This window comes from Hippopotamus amphibius, chromosome 7 (genome assembly GCF_030028045.1).
Source record: "Hippopotamus amphibius kiboko isolate mHipAmp2 chromosome 7, mHipAmp2.hap2, whole genome shotgun sequence".
NCBI classification, from domain to species: domain Eukaryota; kingdom Metazoa; phylum Chordata; class Mammalia; order Artiodactyla; family Hippopotamidae; genus Hippopotamus; species Hippopotamus amphibius.
Genome location: NC_080192.1, coordinates 143,013,187 through 143,036,715, shown reverse-complemented (window position 1 = coordinate 143,036,715; position 23,529 = coordinate 143,013,187). Strand labels below are relative to the sequence as shown.

At 42.5% G+C, this 23,529-nt stretch overlaps 1 protein-coding gene across 1 annotated transcript in view; it reads right to left on the bottom strand.

The window, feature by feature from the left end:
* MBOAT2 (membrane bound O-acyltransferase domain containing 2) overlaps nt 1-23,529 on the bottom strand; it is a 109,208-nt gene that overhangs the window by 46,943 nt on the left and 38,736 nt on the right. Inside the window, exons 2-3 of the mRNA XM_057743227.1 lie at nt 22,008-22,153; nt 16,482-16,559 (exon numbers count right to left, since the gene is read on the bottom strand). Coding sequence (XP_057599210.1) covers nt 16,482-16,559; nt 22,008-22,153 — 224 coding nt within the window. The remainder of the gene's footprint in view (nt 1-16,481; nt 16,560-22,007; nt 22,154-23,529) is intronic.

The following is a 23,529-nucleotide window of genomic DNA, read 5'->3' as shown; positions in this document are numbered from 1 at the left end:
GTCAGGAGTTCCTTATCTGTTTTCTTCTGAAGGTTTATAGTTTCGCTGTCACATTCAGTAGGGCTATGACACATTTCGACTCAGTTGTCATGTATGGTGTGAGGTAAGGTCCAGGCTCATTTCTTCACATATCCAACTGTCCCAGCACCATCTGCTGAAAAGACCATCCTTCCAACTGAATGGCTTTGGCACTGTTGTCAAAAATCAAGTGACCGCCAGTATAAGGGTTTATTTCTAGACTCTCAACTTTGTTTAAATGATTTTATATATCTATCTTTACCTCACTGTCACCACATCTCTATTACTGTAGCATAAGAGTAAGTTTTGAAACTGGAGAGTATAAATCCAACTCTGTTGTTCTTTTTCAAAACTGTTTTGGTTCTTCAAGTTTCTTTGTATTTCCATATAAATTTTATAATTGGCTTGTCAATTTCTACCAAAAGAGCCTCTGGAATTTATGTTAGGGATATCACTGAATCTTTACATCAGTTTGGGGAGAACTTCCATCTTATCAATATAAAGTCTTCCAATCCACGAGTATGAAGTACTTCTCCATTTAATCTTCTTTAATTTCTCTCAGGGATGTTTTACAGTTTTCAAGTGTACTTGCATTTATTAAATTTATTCCTAAGTATCTTATTCTTTTTGATGCTACTGTGAGTGGAACTGCTTTTTCACTTTCACTTTTGGAACATTTATAATATATAGAAATATAGTTGATTTTGTACACCCATCTTGTATCCTACAACTCTGCCAAACTCACTTATCAAATCTGGTGGTGTCTTTTGTAGCCACTCCAGCACTCTCTTGACTACTGTTTGTGAGATATATCTTTTCCACTCTCACTTTTAAGCTGTCTTTTCACCTAGAGTGCCTCTTATAGAAAGCACACAGTTAGATCTTTTATTATCCAGTCTGCCTTCTGATTCACATTTAATTATTGATATGGTTATAGGTACACCTGACATTTTGCTATTTGTCTTAGGTATGTCTCAGGGCTTTTTTGTTCCTCCTTTACTGCCTACTTTTGTATTAAAGAATATTTAGTAGTGTGTTATTTTCATTCCTCTGTTGATTTTCTGGACTATACATTTTTTAGTTATTTTCTTACTGATGGCTCTAGGGATTACAATATGCATATTTCAGATTGATGCTGACTTAATTCTGATAAAATATAGCAAGTTTGCTCTAATACAGCTCCATTTCTCCCTTGTCCTTTGTGCTATCATTACCATATGTATAGCATCTATGTATGTTATAATCCTAACAATACAGCATTGTGATTACTACTTTATACAGCTGTGTGTCCTTTAAATAAAGAAAAGAGAAAATATATATGTATACCATTTTTTATATTTATCCCCATATTTACCATTTCTAGAGCTCTTCACTTCTTCCTGTGGATTCAAGTTACCATCTGGTATACTACCTTCAAGCTAAAGGACTTCCTTTAGAATTTCTCATGAGGCTGGTCTTTGTTTACCTGGGAATGTCTTTACTTCACCTTCATTTCTGAAGGATAGTTTTGCTAGGTATAGAACTTGTGGCTGAAAATGTTTTCCTTCAGCATTTTGGATTTCTTCCAGCCTCCACTATTTCTGGTAAGAACTGCACTGTCCTCTGTCTGCAATGAGTTGTCCTTCCCTTTCTGCCTTTAAGGTGTTCTCATTGTCTTTTCTTTCAACAGTGTGAATATAATGTATCTTAGTAACCATCTGTTTGTTTACCCTTCTTTGGGTTTGTTGAGCTTCTTGGACCTGGAAATTAATGTTTTTCATCAAATGTGGGATACTGTTGGGCATCATTTTTTCAAGTAAGTTTCCTGTCCTCTTCTGCTTTGCCTCACCTTTTGGGGCTCTCATTCCTGCATGTTGGCATACTTGATGTCAGCCCACAGGTCTCTGAGATGCGTTTGTTTTTCTTCAATATTTCTTACATCCATTCTATAGACTGCCTAATAGCTACTGATCCCTCTTCAAGTTCAATGATTCTTTGGTCATCACAAAAAGCTACGGAGCACATCTCGTGAATTTTCACTCTGGTTATTTACTTTTCATTTGTTCTTTTTCACAGTTTCTATTTATCAATATTCCCTCTCTGCTGAGTCATGGTCATCACACCTTCCTTTCATTCTTTGAGAATATTAATAATAGCTGCATGGAAGTCTTTGGTAAATTCAACATCATGGTCCATTTAGAGACAGGTTTCAATTGACTGGGTTTTTTCCCTGTTTCTCATAACTTTTTGTTTAAAAAGGGACATGTTAAAATAATATAGTAGCTCAATTTTGTCTTTCCTCCTTGACCCTGCTGTGCTGTTGTTTGTCAGCTCTCTCTCACCCACACCCATGGTACACAGGGGCTGACATCTCAGCTCTGTTTTTTTTAAATTCTTGGTTTTACTTTTCAGCCTTGCTCTAGGAGTCACCCCTGTGTCTGTAATCTTGGTGGTCAGCCAATGGTTAGTCAGCGCCTCCAGCCAGTAAGGCTTCTGCCCTGCGTTGAGGGATCTGAGTGTAGGCTGGAGAGCTCATTCAACGGTCCAGCAGTTTCCAAGCCCACCCTGGCTTTCCTTCTCCCTCAGGCCCTTGCAGGTCTCCCCTGATGTGGATGCAGTCAGCCAGGGGTGCATGGAGATCTTCTCTAGTCCCTCTGTGGCTCTCTCGCTGCCAGGATCTCTCTGCTAAATGTATGGACCACGTCCTCAGGGCAGGAGAGCTGGAGGTGTTCTCTGTGAGCCACTGCACAGGTCTGTTGCCTTCCACTCCAAGTCAAGTCAATCAAAGCTGCTGTTTTTGTGGCCAGCCCTGCCCCAGGAGAACAACTCTGCGAGGGAGTGAGGGAGGGAGGGGACCCCAGGCAAGGACACCACGATCCCCACTGTTCTTACTCAAAGGTCACCCGTTTTCTTTTAAGTAAATGCTTCTCAAATTGTTAAACAACAATTTGAAACAACAAAATCAAGCAATTTGGGTCAATTTTCAGAGCCCAAAAATGGTTTTGACCCGTTCGTCCAGTTTTATCCCTGTTTTGGAGGGAGAAAATTTGTGGACCTTTTCACTCTTCAGTAGCTGGAAGTTCTGTCAACTAAAATAGGATTTGGTAGGCTAGTATGGAAATATTATTTCTGTGGGGGGTAAATTCAAGTTTGAAAACAGATTCAGAAAATCAGAAACATAACCATACCTAGAAAAGTCCTGGGGGCGAGAAGAGCTTGCCAGCCCTCACTCAGGAGAGTCAGCTGAGCTCTGTCACTGGAAAATCGGCTCTGCATTTGCAATTCTAACAGAACTTTAAAACACTTTTATAAAACCAGCTGCTTTACCAGCAAAAGCCAGCCATCTTCCTACAAGATTCAGAGGCCCCCGTATTGTTCCCAGTCACAATGTGCTGCCGTCCTCTGCGGGGTCAAGAAACCACCTACCCAGGGGCCCCACTTTAGGCTTTTCCCTGAATATAGAGACACCAGATGTCGGTGTCTGGTGACCAGCACACATGCTTAACTTCTTCCCAGAGACCTGCAGGTAATCTCTGTTCCGCAATAAAACTGCTGTTGCTCAAAAGGCAGGGCCTGCCGGGTTCCCCACCCTGGCACTCCCCCCAGGTGCCCTCTCACCTGGAACCATACGGTCTCCACGAGTTACAAATACAATACAAGACGTGAGGGGCTGTGTTCGTTCTTTTACAAAGCCTTATTCATGAAAAAAAGGAAAGGAGCTTAGCTGCATTCACTAGACCAGACACAGTGACATGGATACATGAAGCCACTCGAGTCTTTCCTGTCCTCACTTTGTTTACAGGTGACAGAAATGACCCAAACCACCAGCTACTCTCCGGCTCTTTTATGAACTCTTAACTCTGCTCCCACAACTGGCTCTGTGACATAATGAAGTCACTTAATTGTGTCTTATAAAGAATATTTCCAAAGTTGACTCAAACATAAAAATAAAATGGGGTACTGGCTGTTGGGATTAAGCAAGATTATTTTATCGTTCAAAATGCAAAGACTTAAAAAAAAAAATGCAAAGACTTCTAGGGGAATTCCCTGGCAATCCAGTGGTGAGGACGTGGTGGCCTGGGATCAGTCCCTTGTCTGGGAACGAAGATCCCACAAGCTTCACAACACGGCCAAAAAAAACCGAAACCAAAAACAAAAAAACCCCAAAACTTCTATAGTTTACATCAAGATTTAAGACCTTCAGATTGTAGTTCAAAATATCATCTGATTACATAGTTTTTAAGTCAATAAATACATAGAAATGAAATTTTAAAGGTTTTAAACACATCAAAAACTGTATCTGGCAGACGACATAATGCCAGAATCTTGAACCAAGAAAGACAATTACCCACAAAAATGCATACAGATTTCAGCCTATTCTAGTTGGTACTAAAACCAGGATCATGAAAAAAAAGTTTGGAAAAGGCTTCATGTCACCCCTACCAACCCCAAGTCAGAGACCCCGGGCCCCTCCCAACTGGAAGGCCAGGAACCTGTCACTCTGTTCTTCAGGGTCTGCGCTGTAACAAAGGATCCTGAGCCCCTGCCCCACTTGCACGAAAGATCACTCATCTTTCCTCTATTATACTTAGGGGTGAAAAATACTTAGGTGGAAAAGTAGAAAAGGAAAAAGGTGATTCAATTAATTCTGTAAAGATCTTAAAAGCAAGGGCAGCAAGGAAGATGACAGTCCAGGTGTGCGACGTGATCTAACCAAGTACCTGGAGCTGCAGAGCAAGAGCAGACGGGAGCGGTTAGGAGGGAAATAACAGCTGACGATCCCCATCACTGACGGTGAGCTGACCACGCCAGGTGCGGTTTTAAATGCCCTTCAGATGTCCAAGCCTCGAAACAACCCAGGAGGAAAGTGAAGCAAGGTCGTTCTCAGTGATGGCTAATACACGGGAGAAGAAGGGAGAAGTGACGATTTATCCCAACGGCCTGGCTTCACTGCTCAGCTGCCCAAAGAGGGTATAAGTGAGGAAGAAGAGAGCTGAGGCCCGAGATGCTCTTGGTCTTAGTCATCTGGGCTGCGGTGGAGATTGGCAGAACCAGAGAGCAGGCAGCACGGCCTCTGCAGGGAAGCAACACCTACGGCCACTGACTCACATCTCCTCCTCCCAGGGGCATTTCTCCTCCTCCTTGTCTCCCTTTCTGTTACTTCTAAACTCCTCACCTGCACCTTTAAGGATTATCTCCCAAGAAGTATCTTTATCTTCAACTTATATTTATGAATTTATGTTACCTGCTAAGTGTGAGTGGATAAGGTGAGTAGATTTAAAGATGGCTAAGATTTACACCAATCTTTGAAAAGAATGGGAAAGGGAACTGAAAAATATCATTTAAACTAATTTTCAAGAGAACTGAAGGCTTAAGTGAAGGAAGAAATCGTGAATCTTCTAGCAGCCTGGTTTCTAGGCTCTCAAGTGTCTCTTGTTTCTGCGCCGCCAGGCGGACATCCAATCATGGATTGAGGGAGTTAAGGAAGCTTGGGTACAGAATCTGTGGTCTCAGCGGGCAGATTCTAGAAGGCAGAGCAGCAGCAGACAAGGAAGTGGCTGGCAAAGGTGCAAAGACAAGGACCTGTAAGAGCCCAGACGGCTCTGATGACAGGGCCAGGTGGGTGGTCCACAAAGCTGGCTACAAAAGGCACAAGAGAATTCTGGAGCAGCTGTTTGCAAGTTCTGTGGTCCCAGGATCCTCTACACTCTTCAAAATCATTGACCAAACCAAAGAAGCATAACCCACTTAAATAACAGCCACTGATATTTACCATGAGAATAAAACTGAGAATTTTAAAAATATTTGTTAACTCAAGAATGACAATAAATCTACGGTGCTAGGTTTTCATGAAACAATGTTTTTTTTATGAAAAATAAGTATGTTTTCCAAAACCAAGAAAAAAAAAATTACTGAGAAGAGTGGCACTATTTTTACGCTTTTGCAAATCTTTTTAATGTCTGACTTAATAAGAAGACAGCTGAATTCTCAAATGTTTCTACTGCAGAATCACACATCATGTAGCCTCTGGAAAGCCCCACTGTACACCCAGGAGAAAAAGAAAGTTGAAAATGCAAATCATATCTAAGTGTTATTATGAAAACAGTTTTGACTTGACAACCTCCTAAAAACGTCATAGGGACTCCAGGGGTCTCTGGACCATACTTTGCAAACTGCTGGCCTAGAGGACAGCACTTTAGAGGGACAAGGAACAGAGCAGCCAGATAAGCCCCAAGATTGGGAAAGAATTCGTAGCGGGGTGGGGGTAGGCAGGAGAACTTCCAACTGATATGTCAGCAGGCACAAACCTTAAATCAGATATCAAATCTGGCTAGCACCTTTTCTGTTTTGTTTTTGTTTGTCTGCAGGAGGGGCAGGTGGAGGGGTTCACATATCAGAATCACTATCCCATTCCCCCTAATTCTGATCGAACCCTTTATCCCAAAGAGGTGAGAATTACTGCTATAGAAAATACTATTCCTGATAAAAGTATGTTCTATTGGGTGTATCGAGGGTAAGAAAACGGTTAAGAATCACTGATTAACTTATGGCTCTTACATTTAACAGGTAGCATCAAATGAAGCTGAGATAAATTGACAAACTAGCCCAAGAATTAGAATTAGGAACTTGAGCTTCCCAAGTCAGCGTTCACACTAAGATTAATTTGTATGACTCACATACACACCAATCAACAATGAGGGAAAACAACCCCAAAATAAAATGGATGGGACGCTGAACATCTCTCACGGAAAATCCACAGGCTGATAAGGTTAAAGAGGCGCTGAGGTGAGTGGCTGGCTGCCTGGGGCTCTGACACTGAACAGATCTGGTTTCAAACTCTGAGTGTGCTGAGGACCAGTTGTATAAACCTGGGGAAGGCACCCAGGTCTCTGAGTGGATGTTTTTTTCAACTATAAAGCTAAGATACAGTATCACAGCACTGGTGGCTGTAAGGATCACATGGGAATGCACATCAGCATGTAACATGTATCTGATTCAGAATTTGTGTTTAATAAACTTTAGCTGTTACTGGCAGTTTAGCTATTAAGAGTAAGTTATTTATAATTAAAGTTGTCTGTTGTCCTTTAGGGGTTTCATCCTATTCATTTCTTAACTTTTACAATTTTCTTTGCTGGATTTTATTTCCAAGTCTTTAAGTCTATTCTCCAAACATTTTAAAGCTCTCATGTCTAAGGAAAAATACTTTGCATACTATTCTAAATAATGGCTCTCAAATCACCTGCTTTTTTTAAATTAATTTATTGGCTGCACTGGGTCTTTGTTGCTGCCCACGGGCTTTCTCTAGTTGTGGTGAGCTGGGGCTACTCTTGGTTGTGGTGTGCGGGCTTCTCATTGCGGTGGCTTCTCTTGTTGCAGAGCACGGGCTCTAGGTGTGCAGCCTTCAGTAATTGTGACATGCAGGCTCAACAGTTGCGGCTCTCAGGCTCTAGAGTTCAGGCTCAGTAGTTGTGGCGCACGGGCTTAGCTGCTCCACAGTATGTGGGATCTTCCCAGAGCAGGGATTGAACCCATGTCCCCTGCATTGGCAGGCAGGTTCTTAACCGCTGCGCCACCAAAGCACTGTGCCACTTGTTTTGAAATGAAACTATACTCCAATGAAATGAGTGCTATACAAGCTTTTTGAAACTTTGAAAGGCAAATCATGTCAACCCCATCCTGAAACTGCTATCTTCTTCCCAAGGCAAGTCTTGCTAAGGCACATACTCTGTAATACCCCAAGGTTAATTTCCAGGCCCGGAAAAAAGGAGCAATCCCAGCTCTTTTCTGGGCTTCACTAAGTTTAAGCAAAACCTCAACTTTCACTGTGAGAAACAGGTGCCCGGGCTCACTTGCTGCAATATCCTTTCACCAAATGCCCAGCCGTTTTTCAGGTCCCCAGATATTTCCCCCAGCACCCTTTGTCTCTCTCCATAACTACTCTAAATAAGGACTATTTACTAAGCCAGCAGAAGCGAGCAGGACGAGGTCAGTATTTTTCCCACATACAAATCAATTTATCAAAAAGTATTTTAAAATTCTCTTTTTAGTTACCTGACATTAAAGTAGTATTTTAAAGTCTATATTTATTATGTATTTGAATAAATATCAGCCTCAAGCATAGAATTTGTAACAGTCTGAACAATTTTAAATAAACGAAGATTATTTAGAAGGCTAAGAAAGCAAGCCAGTCACAATACAGCATCTCCATCGTGCCTGCTATTCTTTCACAAAAATAAGACAGGCCATTTGTTATTTGGTAAGCAGGCAAGAATCTCTTTTTGTTTCTCCAATTAAAAAAAAAAAAAAAAAAGCCCTTTAAAAGAATCTTGGTAAACCAACAATCTAACAATAGAAAATAATTTCGTAGACTTTCAGGACTGATGGTTACTGGTTTTGTAACCTTGTTCAAGTGACCTCACCTTCTGGAACTACAGTTTCCTTCTCTGTACAGTGGATAATGACACCTACACAGTCCTGTGTCGGGACAGTTAAGATAAAGAACGCTTAACAAAGCGACTGAACGTGGAAGTCACTCCACCATTCAAGTTCCAAAGGTCAAGTCCAAACACTCTATTAAACTGTTTCTAACATATGGAAGACAAAACCTGCCCATGTCAACTCTATACATTTCCTACAACAATACACCACAGACAGATTCAGCATTCGGCAAGCCCTAATTTTCCAAAACAATTTCCTCATTTCTTACCTAAAAGTAAAACAAAAACAAAAACAAAAAAAAAACTGTTCATGGAAGCGTTTTCTCAAAGCTTCAACGCGGACCACATAGTTTAGGTAAGTAGCATGGTGTTAAGACACATAACTGCGCGACTGCATTCATCATTCTGACAGACGGTTATGTGGGTTCTTAATTTTTCCTTCAACATCCTATCAAAGATTAGGATCTTGTTGTAAAAGATCAGTTTCCAGAGGTACCCAAAACAAAACGGTGAGTCCTTGTACTTTGCCGATGAGAAGCACTGATATGTATTCTTACTTTTAATTCTTACCACTATCTGGCTATCTTTATTAATATATGAATTGTTATTTTCAAAACAAGGAAGATACAGCATCTAATTGGACAATATCTTCAAAACTCCTTTTTGTTTTTTTAAGTGACTAATTTGGAGAATTAGCTATCAAACTGGCATTTCAGACAAACCTGATCTGGCAGAACCCCACCACGTGAGTCACCTGTGCAAATCCCTTCTCACGCTCACATGTTCAGAGGCAACAGCAACGCCCGAAGTAACGGCGTTATTTACCAAGGGCCGGGTGTTCGTGCTGCCAGCATCCTCACATTAACGTAATCTTCCTTCTCTGTATAGAAACTTTTAGTCCAGGGAAAAAAAGCTTCCCTTCCTTGCTCAAGGATGACTGGATCCTTCACAGAGATCTGGTTTACAACCGGAAACACAACTTAGAACTCAAATACCTCCAAAAGAGATACTATAGTGACTTAACAGTGTCAAGGAATCTGAATCGACCCTTTCCCGAGTGCAGGATGTGAGGGTATGATGCTATGTCCTAAAGAGTCTTCAGAATCCAGCAGAATCCTGGACATCCTACTACCTCTCACCAAGTAACAGGTTTTCCTTCCTATGGGAACTAAGAATATTTAAAAACCTCAGATCATAAGCACAGTATGCCAAAAGGCCATTGCCTCCTTTTGGATAAAAATATCGGCATCTTTGCTCTAAGGAAGAGCAACCAGCACATCCAAATCCCTGGCTTTGCTCAGGACCCTGTTGGCTCCCATCGCCTCCCCTCAATCAATTCACGGTATTTCTGTTTAATGACACACTCTCATAACCATAAAGCTTAACGCTTAGAAGTAATAAAGTGCAGAAACAAAAAGCTTGGGTGCCGGGCGCAATCAGACACACTCAGTTCTAATCCCAGATTTACCTCCTGCTAACCTGCTTCTGGGGAAACAGATCTACCGCGCCCACCTCCAGGGCTGCTGACAGGATTAGGTGGAAATCCATGCGCCCTGCACAGTGGTGGATACACAATAATTACTGAAACATTAACTGTTATAAGGATAAGATAATGTAAAAAAATCAATTTCAGAATTACTTATGGATCTCCGGTTGAAATCCAACTTTTAGCTCAGGATAGCAAAGCAATAACCAAAGGGCCTGTATACCCATTCCAAGCCACTGAAAGGCTTTCAAGTACAGTCCACAGAGAGTGGAAAAGAAAAAATTTAAGAGTCCAGTTTCCTTCCTGCCACATTTTATTCCCTCTCATGGGACCGTGGGGTTGTCCTCAGTGCAGTTAATATTTTCCCCACAGAGTTCCCGCTGAGTCACTAACCACTGCTCGTTAACTTCATGAGCACAAATCTTCAAGTGACTTGAGGCTCCTGCCCGCCAGATAGCATTTCCGAGATCATTGTTCCTTCCTAGCACACTTCAAGCAGTTTCTCACGACATTTCCATCCAGGAATCCACATTGCAGGAGTCTTGTTGGTACCAGCAGATGACGGGCGAAAATGGATCACTGTGCTTCAGGGTCACGGAGGATGGAGACAGAAGCACATCAGCTAAAACTGCCTGGTCCTTCCCTAGCCCCACCCTACCCCTAGGGCCACTGTCCTGCAGCCTGACTCAGGGAGAAAGGCAGGTAGAGAACAGGAAACACCACTGACTGCAGGTCAGCCCACCAAGCATGCTATTCGAGGCCCGTGGCAAGAATGAACATAATCTGCTTGGAAATATGCAACCAAAAGGAGATGCAAAAACAGCCCACAAATATTCACTCAACAGAACAGAACAGAACAGAGAACCTCTCTTCCTGAGCTTCTACCATCCATACGCTCAACGATGAGGAAAAGCACTCCCACCGAGGAGTTCACAGTCTAGGGAGAAGAAAAAATGAATTACGGCGACTGCGTGACTACTGACTGCAAGCTCTGACGTGACATCAGCAGAAGCGGCAAAACCCAGAAAAATACCTGGTGACCAGGAATGGCCTCTGAAAGCATTTCTCCCAGAACGTGAACCCTCTTCTTGGCAGCCGAGTCCTGTATGCAGACGAAAGCTTACCTGGGCGCCCACACGCTCCTCAGCTGAGTCACTGGTTTAACGCAGTTTAGACTCAGGAAGGTAAAGTGACTTGGTGAAGGTCCCAGAGCTAATGACGTGGAGCAGAACCTGAATTCAAATCCATACAGATCCGCCCTCGCCCAGTGCTCGTCCAATGCATCACTAAGGCCACCTTGGGGGGGTCGGAGTTTGGAGCTGATCTTCTCTCATGTCCTGGGTCTGCTGTTCAATTTTATTATCAATACAAGAGGATTCTGAGGAACATGGTTTTTAATATTTCCCAATATTTAAAAAATACATTTTAGCACAATTCTACCTGGCACCAAACATCTGCACTGTTTCCAATTGTTTCATTCTGCTGAGCGCATAGTCAATGGCTGATGTGGATACACTTTCTTTTTTTACTGCTTCCTAAGCTGGTCGCTCCTTTACGCTTCCTCAGCCCTGAGTGCATCGTCTTTATCCATCCTGGGTCCCAACATCATGTAACACATACTTGTTGCGTGACCGACTGTCTTAACATCTCCAACTCAACGGTGCCTTTCAGAGGGTAAGGACTACCTCTCTAGGGTCCCTGAGTTTCTGGAAACACTGTGGCACACAAAAAACATTTGTTCAAACTGGTGGGTAGCTAAGCCATGTGACAGTGGGTTTAAAATCACCTTCCTACAGCTTGTATAGTGTAACCGCGTACAAAGCTTGGCAACTCGTTAAACAGATGCAGTTTTACTGTATGTATCTACATCTTTTTCATGTTTTCTTTAGGTCATTTGTTTTGTTGAAAACTACTTGCCGGGTTATAAAGAAAACACTTCAGCTTAACTCCTCAAGGTTATCAGGCTCTTTCATGCTTCCCATGTAAACCATGCCACATTTCTGCTGTTTATATTTAAACAAGGGCAGTTCCCTTTGCTGTGTTCCAAAATCCGAGACAGTTTTATGGAACTCAAAACAAGTTTTCCCATAGAAAAGTTAAAAAACAAAAAACACAAAAGCACAAAACTAACATGAAGGGCGCTCAGGTTCCCAGGCCCGTCCACAAAAGCTTATTGAGCCCATCAGAACACCACGGGACCCAGCCACACTGTGTTACCTTCTCCAGGGAAAATGCCTCCCAGTCCCAGCTGGATGGTGCCTGAAACACACTTCTACCCTCCTTCTTCTTCCAACCAAGTGAGAGAGGCTCTCCCTACACCCATCCCCCATTCCCATCCCCACTGTTTCTCCCCCACATTCCACTCTCCCTGGGAGCAGAGATCCAAGCAAAGCCCAGTAGGTGCTCAGTTCCGAGAATTAGGGCTACTACAGTGGCTGGTCACAAAATTCCCATGGGGCTGCCCTGAGATGGTTGTCCGGGGGTTGTAAAGGAGGCAGAGACCGTGGCCCAGAAGCAAGAGATCTAGGAGACAACTTGGAAAGGGCTTGCTGTCATGCAGAAGTCATGTTTTCATTCATTCAGTCAGTCAGTAGAGACTTACTGGGAACATACAACCCTCAAGGTAGCATAATACATTCAGAAAACAAAACAAGCAAGACATGACTGCTGTCACAGAATCTGTGGTCTATGAGGGCAAAAGACATCACTCCCCTAAGCATCTCACTATAACTGAGGTCATCCTTCCCTGGGTCAAAAATGTGCATCTTCATACTTTACCTAGCAGGTAGCAATTTTGTCTCATGACTCCAAAGAGCAGCATGTATACTACCTTTCAGTATTCAGAAACAGCTTCATGTCTCCCTTCAACACCTAGATTTCCTTCCTCCGAGGGCACTGCAGGTTTTCAATGTTCCTTTCAACTCTTCGTTCTTCTAACTAAACTCAGAAAAATGTGGATGCATCTGTACATCTATAAATTTCCCTAAATGAGAAAATACACAAAACCCTTGCACCAACTTTCAAAAAGCATGCTACCTTAAGACTGATCTTCCTTCTTGCTCCTCCCTTTACAATGCTTTTCATCTTTTTAATAGTTTTATTGAAGCAAATTTTACATGCCATCAACACCTAACTTAAGTGTACAATTCAATGAATTGTAGTGAATTTATAGTCAGTTTTGCAACCAAAAGCCTGCTGGAATCCTGAAAGGCACTGCGTTGACTGTGGATCCACTGTACGAGAACTGTCAGCTTAACAATACTGACTCTCTCCACCCACGAATGCAGGGTCTCCCTCCATTCTTTGTGTCTTCTTCCACTTCTGCCAGCAAAGATTTTTATTTCCAGCTTCGTGGGCTCGCACTTCTCTCAGTAAATGTATTCTTAAGCATACTATCCTTTTCGATGCTACTGTGAACAGATTTTTTTTTTAAGTTCATTTCTGGACTGTCTATTTCAATATGCAGAAATAAAACTAACTTTTCTATATTGCTCTTATATCCTGTGATTTTACTATTCCCTTTATTATTTTTTGAATAAGATATTTTAAGTGTTAAACATCAGGTCCTACATTATTTCACTTCCCTTCCATACCGAAGCTTTGCCAAGAAGGCAAACATTTCAACCAGCCTTTTAGAAACCATCTGCTTCAGAACAGTAATCCAAAGTAAATCATTAATAAACAAAGTTCATTATTCCATTATTTGTGCTAATGCAGGTTTAAAATTACCACTTGGCAAAACTTACTTCATATTTTTGAAACTAGTAGGAAGAGTGTGTGTGTCTGCCTCCCTCTCTCTTTTCAAATCCCTGTGGCAGGAGTGTGCTTAGCATATGTTCATCAGCTTTTTTGGTAAAGGAGGTCTGATGGAAGCACAGTTCGTTGTTCACACACTGCCTATGTGCACAACAACAGAACTGAGAAAAGCCGTGACAGAGGCTGTGTGTCCTGCAGGGTCTAAGCTATTTGCTCTCTGGTCCTTTATAGGCGGTTTGCCAACCCCTGCTCTAAGAGACGCTGGGCAAATCTGGGAAAGTTAAATTCTCCCCACTCTAATTAAGGAGAATCAATATCATAATATATAGGACCATCTACCCCTAAATACTCTTTTTTTTTTTACCTCTATCACTTAAGGTTTTTGATTTCTTTTTCCTCAGAAATTTCAAAGCTTATATGAAAATGCAGACTAGAAAAAGCACTGAATTCTAGAATAAATTAAATTCTAAAGGTAAATTATCTAATTATGGATCAGAATAAAACAGCATACACAGAAGTGTTAAATAAAGGGAGCTACAAAAATAAAGCTTATATTAAAATATTTTAATTTACGAATGGATTTGTTACAGAGAGTGCAAAAACTACACTATAAACAGCCTACGAAGTACGTAAAACAAAGAGACCCAAGAATTTTCAAACTGTTAAGTACTCAGGGAGTCCAAATTCTCACTTAAAAAGATTTAAACCCTTGTTGTTCAAAGCAACGTATTACACATACCACGTGAAACTGGACTGAAAGAAATAAACAGGACTGTATTATACATAAACAATAACTGCAGACAACAGAGGCATGCTACAGGCCCCGTCGAGTATGTCTGAATGATGTTCTGAAGTTCAGACCCATTAAACATTTTAAATTAATGCAAAAGCCTAAGTGAAAAGGGGGGGAGAAAGCATGTATGGATAACAAGAAAAAAAGAAGGAACAAGTAAAGTCAAACAGAAAAGCATATAGGTATAAACTAAAAAAGAAGGAGCTAAAAGAGACTAAAATACACACTTTCTAACTTAATTACCTCCTCTTCAGTGCCAGCACTAGCAACTAATATGGCAAACCCAGAACCTGCTCCACTGATGGTGTCAAATCCTAAATACCAGCAGCATGTGTGCAAGCAGCACTTTCCCCTGATCACTTACTGTAATAGAGTAAGAAAACCAACTGGATCCAACTGTGCGGCTCTAAAGCCCACCATCCAACAGAACGTTCTATGACCACAGAAATGTTCTGTTTACACTGCCTGGGACAGGAGCCACCAGTCCCCTGTGGCTGCTGAGCACGTACCACGTGGCCGGTGTGGCTGAAAAACTAGCTTTAGATGTTAATTAATTGAAATCTACAGGCCACGTGTGGTGAAGGGCCCCATACTGGACACGGCCTGAAGCAGTAAAGGTTAATGTCACAGGCTGCCACTGCCTTTCAGAAAAAGAAATGATCTCCTTTGACTAAACATGAATTTACTAGCCTTCCTATTTAAAAGCAAATGATTTTTGTTTATGCAAGGATATACAAGTCCCCTGTTTTCAGTAATCAAATCAGGTCTTCCTTCTTTCTCCAGCTCCTTTTTTCAGATAGTAAATATAGCATCACTCTGAACCTGCCACCTATATGAGATTTTATAAGTAGGGTCATGATGGTATAAGAATTGCTTCAAACGATATACCATCAAAGTATTTTACTCTTCTTATAAAGCTTTAAATTGAAACACCAAGAACCCAGAGCGCTGGTGTACAGAAGGGAGGGGGAGCCAGCGCAGGTGGCAGCAATGGAAGCTCAGGGGAGACAGTGCGTCAGCACAGGGAGGTGACCCGCGAGTCAAACTCAGAAGATACAAAACAGAGCGATGTTTGGAGAAAAGCTGCAATTAGTTACAAGTCCATCATTCCTTGCACAGAACTCTTGGAACCACACTTATGTCAGAATTCAGAGAATTCACAGAACACCCCCAGCAGGATCTGCGGGAACCTCGGCCCCTGGGTGTTCAACAAAGTAAGCGTCACATGCCTTCACTTTCCAGCGTTCACCTCTGGCCCAGACCTCCGCACCAGCTCCCCCGCACTGATGAACTGCCTCTCAAACACCCCAAAGTCAACAAGCCGTTATTCAGCACATGCTTAGAGTGTGTCCTACCTATAAAGCACTGTGTTAGGTGACCAGATACCTGTTTGAGATGCTTATCCCCTAGAGATGCTCCCCACCTCCAGGGTTTCCCACGCTCAGGAAACGGTGCTTCCATCTACCTGACTGTTCACACCAAGAACCTGGAGTCATCCTGACACCTTTCTTCCCCATCAATCACTAAGTCTTTCCGAATGTACCTTCTAAATCTCTCTCCAGTCTATCTGACTCACTCCATCTCTCGACTGCTCTCACCCCTAAACTAAGCCAGTGGTCCTCACCTGGAGGTGGTTTTGCTTCCCCCCTGCCCCCCAGGGACATGTGAAAATATCTAGAAACATCTATGGTTGTCACAACTTGGGGGAGGAGGCACTACTAGCATCTAGTGGGCTGGGGCCAGGGATGCTGCTACACATCCTACAATGCACAGGTCAGTCCTGCACATCAAAGACTGGTCCAGCCTGAACGGTCAACAGCACTGAGGCTGAGAGACCCTGCTCTAAGTACATAGAAAAGTGATGCATACCAGGGGGTTTATTTTTGTATTTATGATAGTTCTGGAAAAAATGGTCACAATTTAGAACAATTTTTAATGTAATAAAATTCTATTTGACCCAATTCTATTATGTTGGAATATGTTATTATATGTGAATAAAGTGAACACTTACTTGTGCATGTTCTCCACTCCTATTATGATCATGATACAGTAAGAAATTCCACTTTGTACAAGAAAATGTAAGGCATACCTGTAAAAAGTAAGAGCACTGTTAGAAGAGCCACTCACAAACATCAGGTTGAAACAATTTAGCCTACAAAGTGCTTTTGTGTAACACAGGACATTCCCACATAAAAATGAGGAACCAAATCTCCAAAGTCTAAAGTTCGTGGATACCTTGGAGAGGGAGTCCCATCCCACAAGCCCCACAAGCGCTGGGAAAAAAAGACAAAACCCCATAAAGCCACACTCAAGGACCTAGTGTTCCATGTTCCCAGCAACATGAAAGCCCTGTGGGGTCCTGAGGCTCAAGGTTCACAGCTTTTTACATAACTCTGGCACAAAGATGAAAAGGAGTAAGAAACGTGGATTCCAGAACAGTCCTGAAAGAACATCAGCTTTTTGTTTACCCAAACTAACTTTGCCAATACAGCTTTGCATCTGTGGTTATCTTTTCAAGTATTACCAAAAAAGCAAAAAAAAACTAAATATTAGAATTCACTTAAAAGCGGGTACACCTAAATTTATTTATTCTAAAAACATGATGGCTCAAGTCAAATAAGCTTCCTTATATAAATCCAGTCAATCCTTTCTTTGCAGTAATCTATCTACCAAACGTTCTCACCAAGATGGCACAGTATTTTCTAATGTTCTAAAGTAGAAATCCACCATTAAATAACAGAACTAATTGATCCATTCATTTCACAAAATTCAGGCAAAACATGACTCAGATCTCTGGTTTTAAATCCATCCCAACCATCCCTAAGATTATGCATATATGTGCACACACACACACAATTTCCATTTTCTTTCCCCTCTGATGTCATGAAAAATGTATGAAAAAATTTTCAAATCATTGTATACAATTTAAGTATTAATAAGGATCTGAAGCTAAGATTAAAATTACTTTCTAACCTAATCATCACAGAATAACAGGCACTTCCAATATGGAAAAGCTACTTAATTTTTTTAATTTTCCATAGAAATATTATGAATAAGAAGTAGGCTTGGGACTTCCCTGGTGGCGCAGTGGGTAAGAATCCACCTGCCAATGCAGGAGGCATGAGTTCAAGCTCTGGTCCGGGAAGATCTCACGTGCCGCGGAGCAACTAAGCCTGTGCGCCACAACTACCAAGCCCACAAGCCACAATTACTGAAGCCCGCGAGCCTAGAGCCTGTGCTCTGCAACAAGAGAAGCCACCACACTGAGAAGCCCTTGCACTGCAATGAAGAGTAGCCCCTGTTCACCACAACTAGAGAAAGCCCGTGCGCAGCAATGAAGACCCAACACCGCCCACCTCCACCTCCTGCAAAAAAAAGGAAGTAGGCCCCAAGGCAGGCCCAGAGAAGAAAAAAAATTTTTGTGTGTGTGCTGCGTTGGGTCTTTGTTGCAATGCGCAAGCTTCTTACTGCAGTGGCTTCTCCTGTTGCAGAGCACGGGCTCTAGGCTCACAGGCTTCAGTAGCTGCAGCACATGGCCTCAGTAGTTGTGGCACTCAGGCCCTAGAGCACACGGGCTTCAGTAGTTGCAAAGCGTGGGCTCAGTTGTTGTGGTGCACGGGCTTAGCTGCTCCATGGCATGTGGGATCTTCCCGGACCAGGGGTCGAACCCGTGTCCCCTGTATTGGCAGGTGGATTCTTAGCCACTGTGCCACCAGGAAAGTCCGAAGAAAGTTATTTTACCCACTGAACAAAGAATGTCTGTCAGTCTGTCTACTTGACTCTTCCTCTGCCTAACACACACACACATACACACACACACACACATACACACACACGGAAACTGTTGGCCTGGAATGCTCCTATGTAACCACGAGAGCCACAAAGAAGCAGAAAAGCATATATGTGTATACAATGAAACAGAAAGAAGCGAAGAAAACATGATTAAAACACACACTTTTCAAATTAATTACCCACCTCCTATTGATGGCCAGCACTAGCCGACTTCATACGAAAATGCTGAAGCGGCCTGCTGGACACTTGTAAGGGCTTCATTAATTAGAATAGAACTCATAAGATAAATGTCTTAAATGAAAAAAGATTTTGAAGACGCTTGGGGAAATATCTTTCCATTCCGACGGAATAAATTTCCCTGGAACATGAGGGACACATGACCATTCAGAAGCTAAAAGTTTCATGTTTTGAACAGTGATGTGGTTCCTTCTGTCACTTTGAGACGCCCACTCCCTGGGCATTGCCGTTCAGAGGACAAACTTGGCCATCTTCTGGAGCGCAATGTGACACTCTGCCGGCCTCCTGTTGCACAAGCCTCTGTTCTTGGGACAGTGTAAGTCTACCCTACAGAGTGGACCTGCATTCCCCTCTATTTCACTGGCCTCCACGACCAGCATCGAGTTGCGTGTACACTCAATCGTAGCACTGGTGACTTCCCTCGTAGTTTCCCATCTGCAGCTACTCTATTTGCCCTTATTAGTAAAATGAGAATAAGCACCTAGTAGCCACCTAGTACTTTTCAGGATTAAAAGATAACACGTGAAAAGTGCTGACGGGGTTATCTGGCACACAGTATGCTTTCAAATATTAAGTATCATTAGTGAGTGGAAAATGCAAGCAAGAAGGTACCTTAAAAGTTTATTATAATCCAACCCTCATCATTTTAGAGTTGAGGAAACTAAGTCCTAACACATACCCAGCAGTACCCTAAGTGACACGGAAACTCGAGTTGCTTCCCCCTGGGCAGCTTATCCACAGGCCGACTCCTCACAGTGGGCACGGGAGTGGAACCCCGCGGGCTGTGTATCACAATCTTTCAAACAAAACAATCCTCTCTCCCCAGACTTCAGTTTGTTTTTAAATATCACATTCTACATATGTTGAATTTTAAATCACACTAAAGGCGGGTATAAAATCTATTTTTAGCAAAAAAAAAAAAAGAATTTTAAAAAGGTTGAGAAATTCCCCTTTGATTGTTTCACCGATCTTTACTGGATGTCCACTTTCCAAAAGGCACCGTAATGGGCACTTGGAATAAAGCGTCAGTGGACACGGTCTCTGTTTTCAGAGAGCTTCCAGTCTAGAGAGAAAGACATGCTTCAATACTGTATGATAAACTGAGAAAGAGCTTGGATAAATATAAACATTTCTAACCTGGACCACCAACTGGATGAGGTACCGACAGACCATGGTCACGATAACGGTCTTGACCCTGAGTAGTTTCCCGTGCTCGCGAGGAGCCGGCCCTGTGCTGAGCCCTCTTCTGCAGTGTTACGTCTCTCAGTCATCACAAGCACCACTGGTTCCATTTTACAGATGGGAAAAGTGATGCTAAAGAGGCTGAATAGCATGTCCAGTCACACAGCCGCCGGGCCGAGGCCGCCAGAGTGGAGTCCAGGTCTGACTGACTGCAGAGTCTCAGCTCCAGTCCGTCACCCCACCCTGCCGTCAAACAGCTAAGCAAGTACATAAAAGTACAAACTCATTCTCAGTTAAAAGAAACTTCTAGATGACGGTTCAAAAAAAAAAAAAAACAGCTGAGGCCAAATACAAGTAGGCAAAATAATTATATTCAGACAACTCACTAACATACGTCTTCCAAAAGAGAAGTTGTCAGACTCAATAGGAGACAGGATTGCCCTTGAAACTAAGAAACAAAGGGCTAAAATGCAAATCAGAAGGCTACTCTACTTCCCCAGTCATTCCGATTAGCAAAGAGTTATCTTTCACCCGGTACAGAGGTACAAACAATCTCTCTTCCCAAAAAAAGGAATATAAAAAGTTTCTCCTTCAAGAAAAGAATAGCGAACACTATTTTTTTTTTTTTTTCAATCCTGGTCATTGCATATAATTTGAAATACTTAGGAGCACCAGACTTTAAGGTGGGCTCCTCAGGACACTGTGAGAAATAAAGCATCGAGAAGGCTTCACAGCAAGAAAGCACCTTGGTGGCAAGGAGCTCCCCTCTGGCAGTGCTCTGGGTCACACGGTCCCAGGAGACACGGCTCCCGTCTCAGTCATCTACTCTGTCCGCAGACCGCCACATGAGGGTGTCCCGGAGTTAGCCACACTGACGACAAGCCTTCCCCGACCCCTCCTCAAAACAAGCCGCTGAAATACACACTGAGCACTGAAGTATGTATGTGTGAAATGTGTGGACTGGGATACGCTTGGAAATACTCCAGGGAAATAAGTTGGGGAAAGAATAAAATAAGAATAGTGGAATTTTAATAATCGTTGAAGCTGGATAAGGGATATAGGAGGGTTCACCACACACACACACACACACACACACACACTATCCCCCGGCACAATTTACAAGAAGGTTAAACAGAATCACCTGAGAAACCTAAGAAAACTTTGATGATATAAACTTGATGTTATCAAGGAAGTGGAGAAACCGTGCCCAGATCCCAGTGAAGAGACCACACTGAAACCCCAGGGCTCCACGCACACCTGCCTTTGGCAGGGCCTGGCAGAGGACCGGTCACAGGGCAATGGGGCAGAGACGGAATAATTATCTCCAATTGATTTTTCATGAGTTTCTAGGACATACGTGCAATTGCGAGAGGCAAAAACTAGATTAAGAAATATCAGTATATTTCAACCCTCCCAAGAATCAAAAACAACCTCCTAGAACAAACAGAGGCACTGTCAAAGTCCAACAGTCTATACCCCACGACAGAAACTACTAAACCACAGATCAAGGGACTGCATTTCCATCCTCTCAGGGAATTTTCATCTCAAACGACAGTCTGCCGAGGAGCAAACCTAAAACGCCTTCCCTGTGAGTGTGTAAACACAGCAAATGAGCGAGCAGTGTAAGCTCTCACTTAAGAAGGAGAATTCATGGGAAATCACAGAGAATCCTGCCACAGAGTGTCTCTGCTGTTTCATTGAGACACTGTGCTCTTCTCCTGATTCCCTCTATCACACACGACCTCCGTCACCTGGGGCGAACAGGAAGTGTGCTGTTTCTGTATTGATTCACAGCCCTGACAACTAGGAAGGGGGATCAGGGAAGGAAACCCACACACACAGCATCTGAAGGGCCATAAACAACAGCATCCCATCGTAAACCATTCTTGCCCACCAGAACTAGCCACACAAAAAGCCTCTTCTGGCTAAGGGTAGAGTCTAAAAAGCGGTAATAGCATTCTATCAACGGGCTCTACCAGACTCTGAAAAGCCACTTGCACAGAAAGAAAAAAGCTATTTTAAATGGTTCATTGTCTTGGCATAAAAGATTTGCAAAATAGGTGAAAGAGCTACTCAAGACAGAATAAAATGTCTTTATATCTTTTTTCTTCGTCTGTCCTTTTTCTTAAGTTATAAATAGTAAATTGTCCTCTGAGCTCAAACTGAAGAGACAGAGCCCACTCACCACTCTTTATTTTTTCTATTAAAAATAAAAAACCTAATACCTTACAGGTAAATACAAGAGCAAAACCCGAATGTTATCTTTCTACACACTCAATTCACAAAGACGTCGTCTTCATTAAATATGATCAAAATAATTACTTACCATCCAAAGCAAAATAGTGCAAGATAAAGGCCCAAAAGGGTAGCAACGACATGTCTTATAAAAGAGCTAGTTTTGCTTGAATGTAGGTAAGTTCGAAACCAAATGGCTGCTAGCAAGGCAAAGAGTTGGCACACTACAAAGTTGACCTGTAAAGAAAAATTAAAATTTCATATTAGCAACACAGACTTGAATTCCTCATTTGATGTTACATTTAAATTCTCAGGACAAAAACACAAAGGTTACATAAAATTAAGATTTTCCAGCTTATTAAAAACAAAAACAAAAACAAAAACCAGGGCAACTTCCCAGGGATGACAGCCTCAAGTTCAAAGTTAAGGGCTGATGCACACGTGGGTGCTACACTTGGCAGGGACACTGGCGCCCAGTGTGGGGAAAGGCCTGGAGGGGCCCCTGGAAGAATCTGGAAGACATGGGGATGCAGACACAGAAATGGAAACATGGGGTTCCCTACGGTCTGAGGACAAGGGAAATTTATTTTAATGACTTGGGCAACCATGTAACTGGTGGAAAAGAAGAGCTCTGAGCGTCTCCAAAACTCCTCTCGGTCAAGATCTGGTCAAGACTCCCGAGAGTGTGGAATGCACCCTCTTCCGTTTGGAGTTCTGTAGCATCCCTGGCAGGGGAGTCACAGGGATGCTGCCGGTCTAAAACCACCACTGAAAGGAACCAAATGTCTCAGCTCTGGGGGCCTCAAGGACTGGTCCAGGAGGCCAGCGGGTGAATAAGAGAAAGGAGCCTCCAGAAAGCTGCGAGGGAATGTATCCCCCCCAAGCCCACCGAGGCCAGTTTCTAAACGTTCTCGTAACTGGCCAGGAACGACAGTGTTCTCAATCTGCGGGAACGGATACAAGCTGGTGATGGTGCTGCAGCTCCTTCCTCTCCCTTAACACTTCTTCTGCCCTTGCAAAACGGTAAAATAAAAGACTACAAATGAGACTCTCCTACGGTATTTAAAGACTTGAGAAAAATCTACTTCACAAAAGATAGAAATGGAGGTTCTCATAGAACGCTAAATAACATATGCCTCAAAATCTACAAACAAAAGAAAAATCCATATGACATTAGGAACTTGTAAGAAACACATAACAATGACAAAATCACCGTTTCAGACACCTGAGCTAGGAACGAATCACACCATCTACATGTCGATGCCGCCCAGACCCACAGAGACATCTCTGCCTAACAACACGGACAGCCGTGTGCCTTCTCTTGCATTACAGGCAGAGAAGCAGTTGAACATTGTTGCACATTGTCTAAGAGACCATTGTTCTTTGAAACACTTAGACTCAATACAAGCTCGATGTCATACCAGCAGGTTCTAAGCACTTTTTCTCTCCTAAAGGGGTCCAACAATATTTTTTTAATTAAGCAAAAAGTAGATATACCAAAACAATGAATACTGACATTAATAACTACTCACATTTACAAGGTTTCTTACAGTTTAAAAACTTTCTCTCAAATATCTCATAACTGAACAAAAATGTATGGAACATCTACTCTG